The sequence below is a fragment of the Clavelina lepadiformis genome, chromosome 3 (genome assembly GCF_947623445.1).
Source record: "Clavelina lepadiformis chromosome 3, kaClaLepa1.1, whole genome shotgun sequence".
NCBI classification, from domain to species: Eukaryota; Metazoa; Chordata; class Ascidiacea; order Aplousobranchia; family Clavelinidae; genus Clavelina; species Clavelina lepadiformis.
This window is the reverse complement of record NC_135242.1, coordinates 7744374-7761579: the sequence shown is the minus strand read 5'-3', so window position 1 is coordinate 7761579 and position 17206 is coordinate 7744374. Positions and strand designations below refer to the sequence as shown.

Genomic DNA, 17206 nt, shown 5'->3' with positions numbered 1-17206 from the left:
TTCTAGCTGAATAGTAATATCCATTATTGGTCATTATCCATGCATTTTTTACCGTATTTGTATTGACACTACTGATTTTGTGGCTTAATTGCTGGTGATTGCAGTTTTCCGCAGGTGACTCTTTCATTGAACAAGTTTGCCCACCCCTGGTATATATCATAAACCTTTTTTACCTCTAATTCAACAAACGCGTTACTATAAGTGGCTGCATCTGTTGATCGATGCTTTATGTATTTTCGGTCTTATCATAGCCAGCTGCCAGCAGCCTATCCTTGCTTAGTTGAGCATAAATGCAAATGCTTTCTTAAAAGTTTGAACATGCTTTATAAATTGTTTTTGGTGCTGTCAACTTCAACCATTGTATACAATGTAGAAAGCATTACCGTATAAGCCATAATGTACGTTTATATGATACACCGATACTCTTTTAGTAACATAGGGCTTGAGTATGCTGTTTATATTATGTAATATAAGCTTTTGCTACGTATCAATTTACTGCAATAAACATTACTAAAAACTGACAAGATAGCTATGTAACCTGATTACAAAAAATATTAATGAAAATGTTAAAGCTACTACTTTTTTTAAAAATAACGTACAAAAAGAAAATGGTGTTTAAAAAAATTCATTGGAAATTAGTAGGCTATAGCTTATACACACTGACGTAGACGGACAATACGCCACCGCAATAAATGTTGGTAAAAAGAGATATGCGGAAAAGGAACACGAAAGGTCCACTGTAACGTCTAGACTCTAGAGTCTAGAGGTTACCTTATAACAAAGCAACGTCTAATTCCAGCAAAAAAACAAAGCTGCCAACAAATTACGTGTAGAAAATATTTACAAACTGGGATAAATCAGTATTTATCATATAGAAGACTCTCTTTCTTCACCATAAAGTACATCGTCGAAAGATGACGCACCTTGCTTCAAATTCGATTTGGTCAGTGACTCCTGTTCGGTGCCTTCAAACTTTAATGACGAGTTGGATAGATTTCTCACGGCCTGCGCATTTGCCAATGCTGTTGGAGAAAACCAACTGGAAGATCGCTCCAATGGCGCTTTGTCTTCATCCCGAGTTGAATGATATAAGCTCCATAAAAGCTCTTTTGGCGGAGGGTTCCGTTTTGTGAAGCCTTGCATAAAATTATGCAAATCCAATTTTTGTTTTTTTGCAAACAAACAAACAATATAACTCTTCATTCCAATTAGTGTCTTTTGCAGGTAACCACTTAAGTTTATGTACAAACTTTACTTTGACAAGGTTATTGGAAATCTTTCCCAACGCTTTGCTTATTGCTTACAAGCTTTATTACGCATAAATTACCATATTCATCTCATTTAACCTATAATAATAAATATTTCTACCTGTAAGTAGGCTGAAAAGGATTGCAAAAACTATCGTAGTAAGACAACCAACAACAGCAAGGTAGAGGTAAGACGCAGCATAAAAATCAGCAATCGGTGGTCTAGAAATTATGCATGATTGTATGGTAATGTTGCTGCATACATCAACACTTTCGATCAGCAAAAATGATTGTTTAAAATATCAACCTTTCTGTTGTAACTGATGAAGATGTCGATGAAATTAATGTTGTGTTAAATACTCGTTCGGCCAACGTAACCTCTAGTGCACGTGCTTCATCAGATACGGAACTAATGACGTCTGACGCCGAACAACCTTTAGTTGATCGAGGCAAAACGTTAAAAAATTCTTCTGATTTTGGATAAAAGGTAGAGCCAACAAACATCCAAATTGACGACCCCCAGCCCAAACATACACCAACTAAAGCTCCCTGTGTGGAATAGGTCTATATCATTACCATTACCATTATACTATAAAAAGGCATTAAGAAAATGGTCACAAATGAAATCGCCTTTAGATGTTTTAACAAAGTTATTAGTTAATGAAATTTGCTTAGATTAAGATCAGCGTACTTACCCAACCGTTAACAAATGGTAACATTATTCCAATAGTGAAGAGTCCAACCACGGGACCACCAATTATTCCATGGACACTGTACGCCATCTGAAAAATTAAAAGCTGTTTTTCTAAATTCGGCAATTACTTTAACTTTTGCCTTCAATACATCGGTGACGCCAAATTACTTTAGAATCGATTTAATGTACATTTTATTCGTTATGGGAGCTATTCATTTATTATGGACTCTATACCCGAATAAGGCCTCCAACATGGGAAGCAAGATAGGCTAGAAGTATGAAAGAAACTCCAAAACCCAGTGACAAAAGCTTGGACAGAAGTGTGTAAGTTTTCGTCTTCCATTTGGTGAAGGGCTTGATGAAATCTTCAAGAGCAACGCAGGCCATCGCGTTCATACCAGATGATATTGTGCTAACGACAAGAATAAAGTAGCATTTGAAATTATGTCTGTTTCACTAACGCAATAAAAGTGTGGGAATATTCGAAACGTAAACTTATTGCGAATCTTGTCAGAAATTCCGTTCCACAAATTCCTAACAATACCTGAGCGAACTGCTGTAAACGCCAGCCACAAATAATCCTGGAATTCCTGGCAGATATCCCAGGATATCCATCACAATGAAGGGAAAGAGCTTTAAAGAAAATCATATTTTATGGCAAGAGTATTTTCTATACATGCACTTACAAATTACAATCTTTTTCTGGTAAGCACTTTACACAAACCTAGACTACCTGATCTGATTTTCTTATTTTTCCGCTGTCAATCGGATCACAGTGGCGATAGGTGGCAAATATGGTCAGTCCTGTCATTCCTGCAAGCACTAAAATTACAACCAATCCGATACCGTTGAGAATGATGGCTCTATAAGATAATAACAAACCTTTAGAAATTAAATCAGCAATAAGTGTCAGATTATTATATATAAATTAATTAAATTATGGAAGATATAAGTAAATAGATTAAGTTAAGGACACGCAACTTAAATCAAATTTGTACATTTTGGCGTCTCTTTTCGTTTTGCAACAAAGGTATCTTTGCACTTGAGTTTGGTTAACGCCATTGATTGAAATCCAGAAAATAACTCCTCCAACCATCATAGCCCAAAATGTGTGGCGAATCCTCGGATCAAACTCGAAACTGATAACAAAGCACTGATACTTAAAAGAAAGTAAATACATCTGTGTGAAGCAGAAAACAAGGTCCAGTGTATGATATCACTCAAGCCATGGTCATGGAATCTTCATCTGTAATAAAATAACTCAGCCTACTGCACAAAATCTATCCTTCCTCCTTCTTCTGCTGCTTTCCAAATATTACTGAATCCGTTAAAATTAATGCTGCCTTGTATGATGACCGCAATGAATCCAGTAATCATCAAAATTGCTTGGAAGACATCTGTCCAAATTACAGCTTTTAAGCCGCCCTGAATAAAAGTATTTGGTTAAATATTTTAGTAAAAATGAAACTGCCCCATTTCCCTCACCAAAGACGTGTAGAAGATACAAACGAGCCCAGTGGAGAGAATGGCAATCCACATGTCAAAACCTGTTGCTTCGCTAAGGGCTAGAGCTGGTCCGTAGACAACAATACCTCCGTAAAGAACCTATATATTTATATATATGTATAAAACACAGCAATTAAAAGTAATAGAGTCATAAAAGATGCTTAATATGCGACCTGTTCCAGTTTAACAAGTAGCGTTCAAGATGATATAGTTACGATTTAAGATGGATTTCTTGCACATTTCGCTAAATAAAATATTTTGTTTGCTAAGAAACTAATACAGAGTTATATTTTTATATATACATCTCACCGATAAAACTAGAAACATGAAAGTGCAAATCAATCTGGTAGCTCGGTTGAAACGTCTTTCCAAGTACTACCAAGTAAAAAAAAGTTTATTCATTAAATAGCTGACGATAGTTTTAAGTATTTTATAAACAACAATATAAGTTGGTTCTCAAAAACGATGTTTCCATCAAAAGACAGAAACTGGAAGAACTTTAGTAAGAACTGCAGATAAATATAGACCATATTCACCATTGTGAAACCGCTACCATGAAGAATCGGTTACTATTGCGTATAGTCGATATTTTAGATTCATTATCAATTTATAGTTAGAATGTAGTAAGCAAGCGTAAAAGACATATTTGTCAATAAAAAAATTCTGATTCTACATGTAAACATGCACATTGAGAAATCAATTTGGTATGGTTACATCATCAAATAAGAAGTAGAAACCTCATAGGTACTGCTAATGCCAAGATCATAAAAAACCGGCAAGTAAATCCATCCAATGATGAACGGAATAAGTAAGTACAAAAGACCAAACCACGTAAACATGCTTCCATAAATGTAGTACTCAGCTGGCACACCAAGAATTGTCACTGATGACATGAAGCTTGCGATGAGGCTCATGGAGACTGGACCTAAACATTAATGGACTTGCAAACTATACAGGCCTGAAACTAACAATCCACTTTGTATACTAATATTATCGGCATCACTTATTTTACAAAACTGTACGAGTTACTCGTACGTGCAATAGGTCGAGGTTAAACGGATATTGTAAAAAGTTGAAACCAACACTTGAGCAATCGCTCATAATGCAGAGCAGTTTTGGCCTCACAACTCAGCGCATAAGATTAAATCATTCACATTAAGATCCCAGTCAAATTTGCAACTTGAATCTGAGTAGTTTGTGCGAACTTAGCAGTTATGGTGTTGAAAACATAGTATATCTATGCAATAGGCTATATTACTGTATAATATATTTCCACTTTCTGCGAAACTGGTACTTATCAGTAACCATACAAGACTGATGGATGCCGTAACGTTAACCTAATTTTTTTTATGGACAGCAAACGCTATTTGTCAACGATATGCGTCAGCTGATGACTCATGATATGTTTTGTAAATCGTGAACTTCAGTTAAGCGATAACTTACTTAACTTTTTTTTTGGTGACAAGTTGCCATGTTTTTGATGACATGTTTAATTTACTGTAAGTACCAATCAACGTTTGCAAAAGATGAATTGAGATTTTGTGATAAATTTTTGCAAACTTAAACGGGTGCGAACTAAACCGGGATATCACTGCGTTTTATTTCTCGTCATAGAATCGAAAACACAAGGATGCGTTTTTATATCATCAGCAATTGCAGTGAGTTCAATAGTGCCTAAATAATTTAAAATTGTGACTTTAACGTGTATAGTAAAAGTTGCATGGACAAGCAGGTGGTGTATTTTAACCATGGATTTCTATTAAAAGCGTTGTTCTAAGGTGGAAAAAGAAAAGCCATCATAAAAAATCTCAGGAAATTAAAAATGCTTGATTCTGGTGGACAAAATCGACGCAATCTGACCAGGGAATAGATGGTGAACCCTATACATGGCATAAGAAACAGGTTTGAGCATGCACCACAAGTGATGATTCTGCCCATAAGATAGTGCTGTTGAGGTGACGTATTTTATCTGTCATGTTACACGGAGATAGATGTCACAGCTATTGGATGTTGACGACAAAATCCTTTCGTACATATCTGATCAATATATCATTATGGATTATATTTTACGGAAATTACAGAGGTATAGCTTCATCTTAAAAAATATAGGAAAAATGTCCAAAGCATTAGCTTCCTACCATAAGACATTTGTCGGTTTGCCATCAAGTAAGAATCGGTAGTTTCTGACTTGCTACGCCTCTGCTCAAATGCGAAGTAGATTCCAATAGCGGCCGATATCAGCAACATAAAGACAAAAACGACATAATCAGCGACTTGAAATGTATTCTTTGCTGGTAGATCGGCAGCAACTGAGGTGAAAAGGAAAGATTGATGAAAACACTGAAATGGTATTTCTTTAAAAATGGTAATTTCATAGGTAAGCTTACAAAAAGTTAATATTTTTATCCATAGTTGTGCAAACATTATATATACGTTTGACTCAGTTAGTATAGTCTCTACCACTTGTTCCTAGTGACCTCCTCTCTAGATTGTTATTTATATCATAAACACTTACTTGCAGCGCCAGAGCTTGTCGGGTTAATGGGAAACGTTGTTTCAGAAGACATATTTTTTGTGAAAATCACCCAGCACTATTTGCAACACTTCAGTTTCAAAAGCTTAAAAACCAATAAAATTGTTCCCGCAAATTTTAATCTAAACAAATTTCATTTATGAACAGCAGCCTACTGCAAAACTACAGAAATACGAGTTTAACACTATCACTAGAGACCATGTCGAAGCTTAGCCAAATAGAATCTATTGATTGTGAAAGCAAGTTTTCGTTCGCGCCACGAATCTCTACTTAAATAATGGCTAGCAATTTTATATCCAACTTTAACAATATCACTTTTGTAACGTTTTATGACTACTTTCTTCATTAAGATAGGTTAATCATTTACAAAAGACGCATTCTTTATTTTAAATCTTTCGACTCATCACATCAGAAGTACTGGAAAGAAATATCCTGATTGAAAAACCGATTTAATAAAAATATTCTAGTCAGGCTGGATCATTTATTACCTTATAATAAACTGTAACGATATTGACTTGGCAAAATCTTTATTGAACTGTATAGCAAGGTCGACTTAATTTCATCTTTACAATTCTTTGCGGCCTGTTTTCAAGCGCCAACTATTTTAACTTGCTTTTTTCCTTGGTCATTAGAATTAGTTTTGCAGTTAACTTTTGGGAGCTCAATTCATGTGTGGCCTACCTTATCTTAACCAGTGGTTGGAAACCTAATCTTTAATTCTGCAATCTTCCTAGGCTAGCAACACAGCAATGAAAAGGAAATAAGTGGACAAGCTGATGTTGTTGTTTGCAACACCACTCCAGCGTTCTCTCTCACGTCTTTTGCAGCATATTACACAGCAAAAAACGCTCGAGATCTAGTTTCTTTATGTTTCTAGCATATCCTTTTGCATCGTTTTTACAAATATTTCTACTATAGTTTCTTTATTAAAACGATTTTTATACAGTGGCCAATATTTCGATAGGAGCTAAAAAAAACTTAATGTAATCAAATCCCAAATTTAATCAGCATAAAATACTTTAATAACTGCATGTAAGCTAGCCTACATGATCATTGTTTCATTCTCTCTATATAATGTCATTGTAATAGTGTTAGGTTGTTTTATGCTTGATTTGTCCTTCCACAGTCATGTCTGCCTCCGGGCGGAAGAACTTGTCGATTTGGCTGCGCCTTGTCTGTTGTTACAACCAGTGATGATGACATTCTACCGATGCCTGTACTGCTGTGTAGACGTGCCTATTTTTACCATTTTGAAATACAATCCTATAGTTAACTGCAGGTCTCTTCTAACCAGCACTAGAAAAAGGCCGGTAACGATATAAGTTGGTTACCACAAAATGACGTAGTTTATAAATAAATCAGCCCTAACTAAAATATCAATTACTGTGTAGTACTATAGTTTATACAACCTGCAAAAGACGAACCACGCATTGTCTTTTTACTTGCTCCGGGCGAATGGCTATAAAACATTCTACGTGACGAGCTTCCTTATGGACTGGTATTGCAAGGCATGATCGAAACGGAATCAACAAATAGTAAAAGTTGGGCTGATGCCACATACTGTATTTCGAACCAGAGACCCCGAGCTGAAACTGGTACATGGATCAGTTAACTGCATAACATTCACAACAAATATTAAAACATTTTCATTTCCAAACATGGGCACATACCTACCTATAAAATCTTTACCGAACAATCCCGTTGCCGACGGTCAAGCGACCGAATGGTTTGTCTTTTTAAGTGTTTCACGATAGACACTTAGAAAAATACGCGCAAAGCGGACATTTATATTTTGCATCTGTGGTAACTTGGTTGTAACTAATTCCGTGAACATTTTGAAGTTGCATTTATACGTACGGCGAGGCTCTTGTAACAATACTGATATTTGAGAGCTACCAACGACCAAGCGCCGTCAGATGGATCCTGGAGACTTAGTTCGATATAAAGCTATTACGAGGAATCTGTAGCAAGTGAAAGAAAGATCTTGCTGTCAGAAGCCAGGCAGGTGTTGGAAGACGGCAAGCTGCCGTTGTGCAAAGATATAAGACGCCAAAAAATTCAACATCCGGTAGCTGAGTTTATTCATGGCGCTGAGAAGGAAACCACAATCGAATAAAATAAAATCTATTGTATTATTTTACACCCTTTTAAAATCGTTTATTGTCATTTTGTCAGATCAAAGTCACGTGAAGGTTTTGAATTAAACCACTCTCTTGCCTGTTCAACTGTAGCACACAGTGACACTTGTTGGAAACTTTCGCTATAAGATTTCTATCGTTAACTTACGTTTGTATCTATGAAATGTATGCGTCTGGGTATAAAATAATTTTCTGAATCTTTGCATCTTTCTTTAAATGCCAAAACGTATAAGCAACATTTTATCTGAAACCCAGTTTCGTTTAATTATTGGCTAGTTTTGTGGTGGTACAAAGCTACTGTAGTATTTGCATCTAGTCTATACAGCGTTTTATACAAATATTTGCAACATGTTGTTTTTTTATCGAAAAGCTCCACAATGTTTGACCCTGTTATGTGGCTGAATATATCGACAGCGGTATTTAGCTTCAGACTAAACATACACACAAGCACGAACAAGATTTAACAAAGTGTCTTTTGGTCAAATGGAAGACTCTCTTTCTTCACCATAAAACACGTCATCGCTAGACGACGCCCTTTGTTTCAAATTTGGTTTGGTCAGTGACTCCTGCTCAGTCCCTTCAAATTTCAATGACGAGTCAGATAGTTTTCTCACGGCCTGCGCATTTGCCAATGCTGTTGGAGAAAACCAACTGGAAGATCGCTCCAATGGCGCTTTGTCTTCATCCCGAGTCGAACGATATAAGCTCCATAAAAGCTCGTTTTGTGGAGGGTTCCGTTTTGTGCAGCCTTGTACAATTAAGTGGTCGGTTATTGAAACTAATGGATTTAGCGAATAGCTTTTATTGGTACGTATGCATAGTTATCGTACGAATAAAACTGGGTAGTCTATACTGTATTAGAAAGTCTAATAATTGGGGAACCGAGGTTGACATATTCATAAATTGCAAATTTATCTTTTGGTGCTATAGGCCTACTTATTCTTACCCGTAATTAAGCTAAATAGGATTCCAGAAACTATTGTCGTAAGACAACCAACAGTAGCCAAGTAGAGGTAAGACGCAGCATAAAAATCAGCAATACCTGGTCTAAGAGTAAAATTATAATAAGTTACAAAAGCTATGTTACCGAAATTGCATTTTAGTCATAATAACTAAACTTATAAATTGTAAATGTTATATAAATGCTTGCAACATTATTTTTTAACCTTTCCTCAGCATTAGACGTAGTTGACAATAAAGATAATGTTGTGTTAAAGCCTGATGTAGTAAGCGCTTGAGATATGGGATCAATGACGTCAGATACAGGACAACCTTCGGTGGATCGAGGCATGATTCTTAAAAATTCTTTTGGTTTTGGATAAATGGTGGAGCCAACAAACATCCAAATTGTTGATGCCCAGCCCAGACATACTCCAATCAAAGCTCCCTGCATATCATCACACATACGTTAAATATTTGGGAGTACATATTATGCTAAATGTTTTTCTTACATTACAGTACAACAGCTGTGGAGATAGATTTACTCTTAATGCCTTTATAAATTTGTAAGCTTACCCAATCGTTAACAAACGGTAGCATTATTCCAATTGTAAATAATCCAACCATAGGCCCACCAATTATTCCTTGAACACTGTACGCCATCTACAACGAATAAAACTTTGTAGATATATTGCTTGTGTTTAACAGAGAACACTGCATGTAAACTGTTTATTGTAACTGCGAAGTAATGTTCCAAAAGAAATATTTTGAAGCACTTATCATTACCCGAATAAGGCCTCCAACATTGGAAGCAAGATAGGCTAGAAGTATGAAAGAAACTCCAAAACCCAGTGACAAAAACTTGGACAGGAGTGTGTAAGTTTTCGTCTTCCATTTGGTGAAGGGCTTGATGAAATCTTCAAGAACAACGCAGGCCATCGCGTTCATACCAGATGATATTGTGCTAATGAAAACATAAAATATTGATGCCTATAAACTTTAGCATTAACAAATAAAATCTAAAGGCCTGCTTTAGTCAAGTCAAGTACTTGACTCAAGTACTATACTCCAATACCATTTTTGTAGTAGCCTACTCAAAGGTACTCGAGTACTAATTTCCCAATACTCGGGTGCACATGTTTATTGTTAGAAAACTTGAATTGGTATAGACCTACTTGTTTGTCAATCTTTATTGCTTGTATATTATTGCATATAGGCTATTAATCTCTCTTAAAAATTTATCAATCTATAAATTTAAGATATACACAACGTGGCAGATCGTCTTTCTTGAATTTTTTAATACCCTTATGATTAAGTAGGCTACTATGTTTAAGAATGTAAGTTGTTATAAGGTAGAAACGCGATGGTCTCGATCGACATCGAATTTGATTACAAAGAACTTCTTCCGGAATTTGTAAATTACAGTTAAGAAGCCTACTCGAGTAGCTTAACAACATGTTGAGAACTGATACTTGTATTCAAGTATTTTCAAAAATTATGGTAAGCACTTGAACGCGAAATTTAAAATTAGTAGGCTACTTGCTTACAACTCCGACTAAGGGTAAAATCATATGCAAAAAATGAGCAGCTCAGCAAGTATAAAATTTATGGCTAAACTAAACCGAGCAAACGAGCAACGGCAAACCGTGCCATCTATTTTCGCAAGTACAGTTCAAAAAAGTTTAGTTTCCGATAATTTCAATAAAGCACTGTACCTAAGCGAACTGCTGTAAACTCCAGCCACAAATAATCCTGGAATTCCTGGCAGGTATCCCAGGATATCCATCACAATGAAGGGAAAGAGCTAAAGGAAATCATATTATGTGCAAAGCGTATTTTCTATAGGGTATTTATGGTCTTTATAACCACTTTCTGGTAAGAACTTTACGCAAACCTAGACTACCTGATCTGATTTTCTTATTTTTCCACTGTCAATGGGATCGCAGTGGCGATAGGTGGCAAATATGGTCAATCCTGTCATTCCTGCAAGCACTAAAATTACAACCAATCCGATACCATTGAGGATGATCGCTCTAAAAAGAAAAATAATCCAAATAGGATAAAACAATTGGCCTAGATAAAATATTCTAGATAAAGTTTGTAAACATTTAAGTGAAATCAATTCTAGGTATTCTTATACACAGTGTGCTCAAAAACTTAGTGTTTTAGGATTACTTTTAGAGGTTTTTTAAGCTGGTTAATTAATACGTTTGTCCAGCCTACCCAAAATGCAGGATGCGCAAACTTTTACGCTGCGCTTTAAAAACTGCTTAAAAACGCCTTGAAATAAAGTGCATTGTCATATTTTTACGCACTGTATAGATGGCAATTTATGGCATAGAATTTTGTAAACAACACTTGAAGGTATAGAGGTATAGAGGTATAGATATACATTTTACATAGGTAAGGTATAGGCGTACAGAGGTCGTATTTGTATCCACGCGTTAATGAGTTTAGTAACTATTTTTTCTTAACATTTATATAGAAAATATGGTTTACTTTCACAATTAGTTCACACAGTGATAACTCCGTGTCAACAACTGCAGTGTAAGGCTATAGAAAACTTTCTTTCAATGCTTGACAACAAGAACGACAAGCGATCTGCCGTGTTCGACTAGCAGCCCGGTTTGTTCTTGACTATGGTCACTCATACTCAACATTCACTCATACATTCTGGCGTCTTTTTTCGTTTTGCAGCAAAGGTATCTTTGCACTTGAGTTTGGTTAACGCCGTTTATTCCCAGCCAAATGACAATTCCTCCAAACATAATTGACCAAAATGTGTGACGAATCCGTGGATCAAACTCGAAACTGAAAGGTGAAAGAGACAAAGCAACATAACAACAAATATCAACGTAAAAGAAACACCATAATCTAACAATATCATTTTCTTAATGTATGGACACATACATTTTATTATGTTCAACATTAAAATATCAATAAGTAACTCCCGTTTAAATCTCGTCGATCCTGTTTAAAAGATAGCATATTGCCTACTGCACAAAATCTATCCTTCCCCCCGCTTCTGCTGCTTTCCAAATATTACTGAATCCGTTAAAATTAATGCTGCCCTGTATGATGACCGCAATGAATCCAGTAATCATCAAAATTGCTTGGAAGACATCTGTCCAAATCACAGCCTTTAGGCCGCCCTGTAGAGAAAGCAAAGTAAATACGCTAAGTAAATTAGCCTAACGTCAACGCATTTAAGATTAAACTGAAATAGTCTTTCAGGGGCAGATTAACGTATAGTGGCATTTGTGGCAATTACCACGGGGCCTGCGCTTTGAAGAGAAGTAAATATTATATTTAATTCAGCTGAGAAACATTTTCATTTTGCATTAGGCTTATATAAATTTCCTTATTTATAAGCCACTTATAAAATTTGGGGTATTTTTTTGAAAAAATATAAAAAGTAGTGACTAGTTAAAGAAACTAGTGTTCGTTAACTTTTTAAAACTAGTTTTAAAGCAGTTTAAATAAAAACTTAAAAACGAATATCTTCGAGGGGCCCGCAGTTAATTAATCTGGCCCTATTCTTCAATGAAACGGAACTGAGCAAAAATTGTTTCTCACCAATGTTGTATAAAAAATACAGACGAGCCCAGTGGAGAGAATGGCAATCCACATGTCAAAACCTGTCACTTCGCTCAGGGCTAGGGCTGGTCCATAGATAACTATTCCTCCATATAGTAACTGCGTAACAGAAAGATTATAATGTCACATGGCCTATATTGCCATAGTCTACAAGCCTTTACAAGGGTCTGTAATGCATAGAGCGTATACAAAAGTAAAAATATTTTTCTACTAAAGTATAATTGAGATAGATTTGGAAAAAAGGAAAAGTTGTTTTTTCTCCAAAGTGGCTGGTAGTTATAGTAAAAGAAATTAGTATAAAGCATGAAAGTTACCTCACCGATAAAATCAGGAACATGAAAGTGCAAATTAATCTGGTGGCTCGATTGAAACGTTTTTCCAAGTACTGTCAAACAGAAAATGATTTCGTTGGAAATAGGCTACGGCTTCTCTTAGACTTAGAGCATATACAAAACGAAAAAGTGAGACGCAAATTAAAAGGTGGAAACCTCATATGTGCTGCTGATGCCAAGATCATAGAAGACGGGCAAAAAAATCCATCCTACAATCAATGGAACAAATAGGTACCAAATACCAAACCACGTAAACATGCTTCCATAAATGTAGTACTCGGCTGGCACACCAAGAATTGTCACTGATGACATGAAGCTTGCGATGAGGCTCATGGAAACTGGACCTTTGCATGAAACAGTTTGAACATAATTAGCTAATTACCTAATTGCACATAAATAAAAGAATGCTTTTTTCCGTAAAATCAATTCCTTTTTAATTAATATTTTTGCTACAGAGTATTTTGTAGTTTAGTATTAGGCAAATGTCCTTAACAATGTGACGGTTACGTCACGAGTCATGGGTTGTTTTGTAAATGCTGAAATTTTATTTTGGAATCTTGCAATTCAGGTGTTCACCAAACTTAAATTCTCCTGAATGACGTTCAGATAAATTACCTTGCTTGAACTGGTGTCCCACATATAAATACTGTTGCAATGATTGCAATCTTTCCCTTTACCCTTTTCTTTTTCACTTGTTACGACTGCTAGTAGGAAAATCAGTGCCAAATTTCAATTGAGACATTTGAGGCGATCCAAGGCCATTCATAAAAGAGTAATGTTTTTTTTAAAGTTCCGATTTTATTTATTAATTATCAGACACAAAGGCTTTCACCTTCGGGCAAAGCTTACTGAATGTTACATTGCGCAGTCGTAACAAGTGAAAGAGAAAAGGGTAAAGGGAAAGATTGCAAACATAACAACAGTATTTATGTGTGGCACACCAGCTCAAGCGAGGTAATTTATCTGAACGTCATTAAGGAGAATTTAAGTTTGGTGAACACCTGAATTGCAAGATCCCAAAATAAAATTTCAGCATTTACAAAACAACCCATGACTCGTGACGTAACCGTCACAACATAAAGATGTTGTTTATGCCTACAAGGGACCATTCTTTTAATGGAATACAAGTACACGTATTGATCTCTTGACCTATCAAAATGCTTGTTGACATAGTCTGGTCTCAAATAAGACCGATTTTAGGCCTAAGTAAATTCCCAGTTGCTGCAATGAGACAAATCAAGCGATCTACTGTACAATCCGGTGTATACTACTGCTACTGATTCCTCAGCCTGTTTCCGCTAGTGTCATAGCATTTTTGATAAAGATAAGAAGAATTGCACGAATGTGAAGTGAAGTATTATTTATTACCGTATGACATTTGTCGGTTAGCCATCAAGTAATAATCTGTGCCCTCCTGATTCTTGCCCCTTTGCTCGAAGGCAAAGTAGATTCCAATGGCGGCGGATATCAGTAACATAAAACCAAAGACGACATAATCGACCACCTGAAATGTATTCTTTGTCGGCAAAAGAACACCTGAAATACAAAAAGAAGAATGTATAAAGGGTAGAAAACGGAAACAAGTATTGGTAATCAAATAGCCTAGCCTAGGCCTATATATACTGAAATACACATCAAAACAAATTTTTAAGGTTTTATAGCGTTATTTATGAAAGTTTGGATATAATCTCCTTATGCTATACGGTTGTTAAAACCAGAATAAGTCTATATATGTTACATGCAATAAGAATAGGTTAGATATTTAAACGTAGGCTATAGCAGATTACGTATAGTCTAGGGCTCTAGGCTACCTACAGAGATATACTGAATAGAACATAAATTAGAACTTTCCATTTGAATATCAGCCATTTTTGTAAATCTCATGAATTCGAATTTTGCAGGCAGGTTCGGCTCAAATTCTTTGTTTCATAAGAAGTAAAAAAGCATTGAAGGTATTGATAACAGGCATAGTTTGGTTCAGGGCTTCCCAAACTTTTTTGCTCGCGACCCCTTTCAAACTTCTGAAGTTTTCCGCGACCCTTCACGTTTAAATTGATTAGCAGTGCGAAATATACCTTTGTCATTAGTGACATTTATTGAGATGCAAAGACTGAATTCAAGCAACCAGTACTCAAAGCCTACTTACTACTTTACACATATGTAGGCCACTGGAAACAAAAAAAGCACACACATTTATTCAGTGTGATTGGTGCGACTGCTTTCTGCTACAAAGCAAGTCCAGCCGTGGCTCAACATCTGCTAATGCTGGTCTCAAGGCGGTTTTAATGTTGATTAGGCTGGAACGATATTTTGTTTTGATTGTATTTTGTACTTCGTGTAAAATTGGTATACGCTCTGCGACCCCCGACGTTCGTTACGCGACCCCTTGCGGGGTCGCGACCCCCAGTTTGGGAAGCCCTGGTTTGGTTGACCATTTAGAAGGTGAATTGTTGGCGAGAACTTTTCCTGTTTTTACATGTAGGCTATAGGCTAAGCAAAAATCACGTTTATTTAATTATAATTATTTGTCAATGTGGCGTAAACTTTAGTCATGAGTCTTTTGCTTATCAAACGTTATGATTAAGAGGAATGGGACAAGTTAGCAGATTCGGGTTTGTTATTGTCATAAGTGGGCAGTATCGCGGTACTATAGTACCGAATTACTGTACCGCGTTACTTTTTCAGTACCGATACCGGCACCGTCGCTACTTTTGAAAAATAGTACCGAATCTCTATACCGAATTACTTTTTTTTCAAGAAATTTCAGTCGGTCCCTGTACTCGGTACTTTTCACGTGATAATTTCAAAATTTTAACAAGTATGTTTTCAAAAATACATGTTAATTAATGCTTAATACTAACTTTAGCATCTGCTGATGTTTTTCAATCTAAAAATGTGAAGTAAAATTGCAAGCGATTAACATCGCATATGTTTTGACCTGGAGTAACCTTTACCGGGGGCATAATAGCGGCAAACATTGCATTTGCAACAGCATCTTTTACGCAAAAAGTACCGTTACCAAGTGCCGACAAAGTACCCAGCTACTTTTTTAAAATAGTACCGAATACCGGATCCGTCGATACATTTTTTTTGCCAAGTACCGGTACCGTTACCGACGGTACTTTCAAAGTACTGACTGCCCACCTCTGGTTATTGTTGAGATCTGTGTTTTATATTCTTACCAATTCAATTCTTTTTGATTTGGCAGCCTACATTGTACTTGCCTACAATTTAAGTTACTTGTTTCAGTATGGAAGAGTGAAAGCTAATATGACAACTTAATCTGATTGTAAGTGTCATAACCTACTTGGAGCAGTGCTTGCCGTTTCCGAGAATGTGGACGTGTATTCCGTACTCATACTGAAGGCAGACTATACCAGAAGAAATCTATGTTGACAAATGTTGACTGTTATTAAACTAATTTGAAAAATACTTTTCTTAAGCTTTACAGCAACTTTACTCTTCAGTTAACACACAGCTCCATTGCAGAAAATGCTAATATGTAAGCTTCGCTATACAAACTTGAACGCTTAAGCATTTCTATGTAGACAAATTAATACCTTGCTTTTTTAACTTACAACTCTGCTAGAGGCCGGGAGTTCTAAAGTTAGACCCGCGTTTGTAAACTTTTTAAATCTTTGCTGAATAGTTGCAATAAAGCGAGTTAATTATTGACAGGAGATAAATATCTTTTCTTACACAGTTCACCCACTTCACTAAGGTTCACAAAAAAGCGTTTACGTCCTTATGTTTGATTAGTACACATTATGGATTTAATACTAATCATTTCATAAACTTGAAGCACCCTCAGAGTCTCCGTTTCACGTTTTTTGGAGAGAAGAAAACACACATTTTACTTCAGGCACGATCTACTACCCAGTAACATAAACGATGAAAAGGGTAGCCTATCTGCAAGTGGAGCAATCTCTTTGAACAAGTTTGCCAACATAATCTAACTACACAATTGGCAATTGCTTGAAATGCCTCGCGAAATAACTGGCCCATACTACAAAACGCTCATTTTTCACGTAAATAACTGCCACAAATAATCCAATTTTTTGAGTCCCAACATTTGATATAAACAAAACTATATTTTTACTATACTATAGGCTACTATGCAAAAAACGCTATGCTTTGCTAAGGGTCTACTATTCCTTTTTAACTAACCGTTAACTGCCCAAACGTTTACCAAGTCCGTTTAAACATCATTGAAGTACTTG

At 36.0% G+C, this 17206-nt stretch overlaps 2 protein-coding genes and 1 long non-coding RNA gene across 3 annotated transcripts; all 3 read right to left on the bottom strand.

The window, feature by feature from the left end:
• Positions 1 to 389: 389 nt before the first annotated feature.
• Positions 390 to 6149, bottom strand: LOC143448353 (sodium-coupled monocarboxylate transporter 1-like). Its single transcript, XM_076948055.1, has 14 exons — positions 5963 to 6149; positions 5586 to 5756; positions 4185 to 4372; positions 3757 to 3822; positions 3427 to 3546; positions 3212 to 3366; positions 2940 to 3080; positions 2675 to 2804; positions 2486 to 2574; positions 2176 to 2353; positions 1943 to 2029; positions 1555 to 1796; positions 1369 to 1469; positions 390 to 1136 (listed from the first exon to the last, which is right to left on the bottom strand). Exons 1-14 carry the CDS (start codon positions 6012 to 6014, stop codon positions 868 to 870), a joined length of 1989 nt encoding a protein of 662 aa, XP_076804170.1. The 5' UTR covers positions 6015 to 6149; the 3' UTR covers positions 390 to 867.
• A 115-nt stretch (positions 6150 to 6264) lies between these two features.
• On the bottom strand, positions 6265 to 7708 carry LOC143450237 (uncharacterized). The gene is made up of 3 exons (XR_013114667.1): positions 7655 to 7708; positions 7390 to 7572; positions 6265 to 7216 (listed from the first exon to the last, which is right to left on the bottom strand). It is a non-coding gene; the product is annotated as an uncharacterized LOC143450237 (long non-coding RNA).
• Positions 7709 to 8044: 336 nt separating this feature from the next.
• Positions 8045 to 17074, bottom strand: LOC143448354 (sodium-coupled monocarboxylate transporter 1-like). Its single transcript, XM_076948056.1, has 14 exons — positions 16294 to 17074; positions 14355 to 14522; positions 13143 to 13330; positions 12974 to 13039; positions 12634 to 12753; positions 12055 to 12209; positions 11728 to 11868; positions 10961 to 11090; positions 10773 to 10861; positions 9844 to 10021; positions 9634 to 9720; positions 9285 to 9505; positions 9065 to 9165; positions 8045 to 8866 (listed from the first exon to the last, which is right to left on the bottom strand). The coding sequence occupies exons 1-14, from the start codon at positions 16343 to 16345 to the stop codon at positions 8598 to 8600; spliced, it is 1965 nt and encodes a 654-aa protein (XP_076804171.1). The 5' UTR covers positions 16346 to 17074; the 3' UTR covers positions 8045 to 8597.
• Positions 17075 to 17206: the final 132 nt, after the last annotated feature.

What these genes read in the sequence shown, in the direction of transcription:
- LOC143448353 (XM_076948055.1), bottom strand. Translation starts at nt 6,014, where the DNA reads ATGTCTTCTGAAACAACGTTTCCCATTAACCCGACAAGCTCTGGCGCT. An exon ending in AAACCGACAAATGTCTTATG is followed by an intron (nt 4,373 to 5,585) that starts GTAGGAAGCTAA and finishes ATTAATGTTTAG; the next exon opens with GTCCAGTCTCCATGAGCCTC. An exon ending in AAATAAGAAAATCAGATCAG is followed by an intron (nt 2,575 to 2,674) that starts GTAGTCTAGGTT and finishes TTTTCTTTAAAG; the next exon opens with CTCTTTCCCTTCATTGTGAT.
- LOC143448354 (XM_076948056.1), bottom strand. Translation starts at nt 16,345, where the DNA reads ATGAGTACGGAATACACGTCCACATTCTCGGAAACGGCAAGCACTGCT. An exon ending in GTATTTTTTATACAACATTG is followed by an intron (nt 12,210 to 12,633) that starts GTGAGAAACAAT and finishes CTTTCTCTACAG; the next exon opens with GGCGGCCTAAAGGCTGTGAT. An exon ending in CCTATTTAGCTTAATTACGG is followed by an intron (nt 8,867 to 9,064) that starts GTAAGAATAAGT and finishes TAATTGTACAAG; the next exon opens with GCTGCACAAAACGGAACCCT.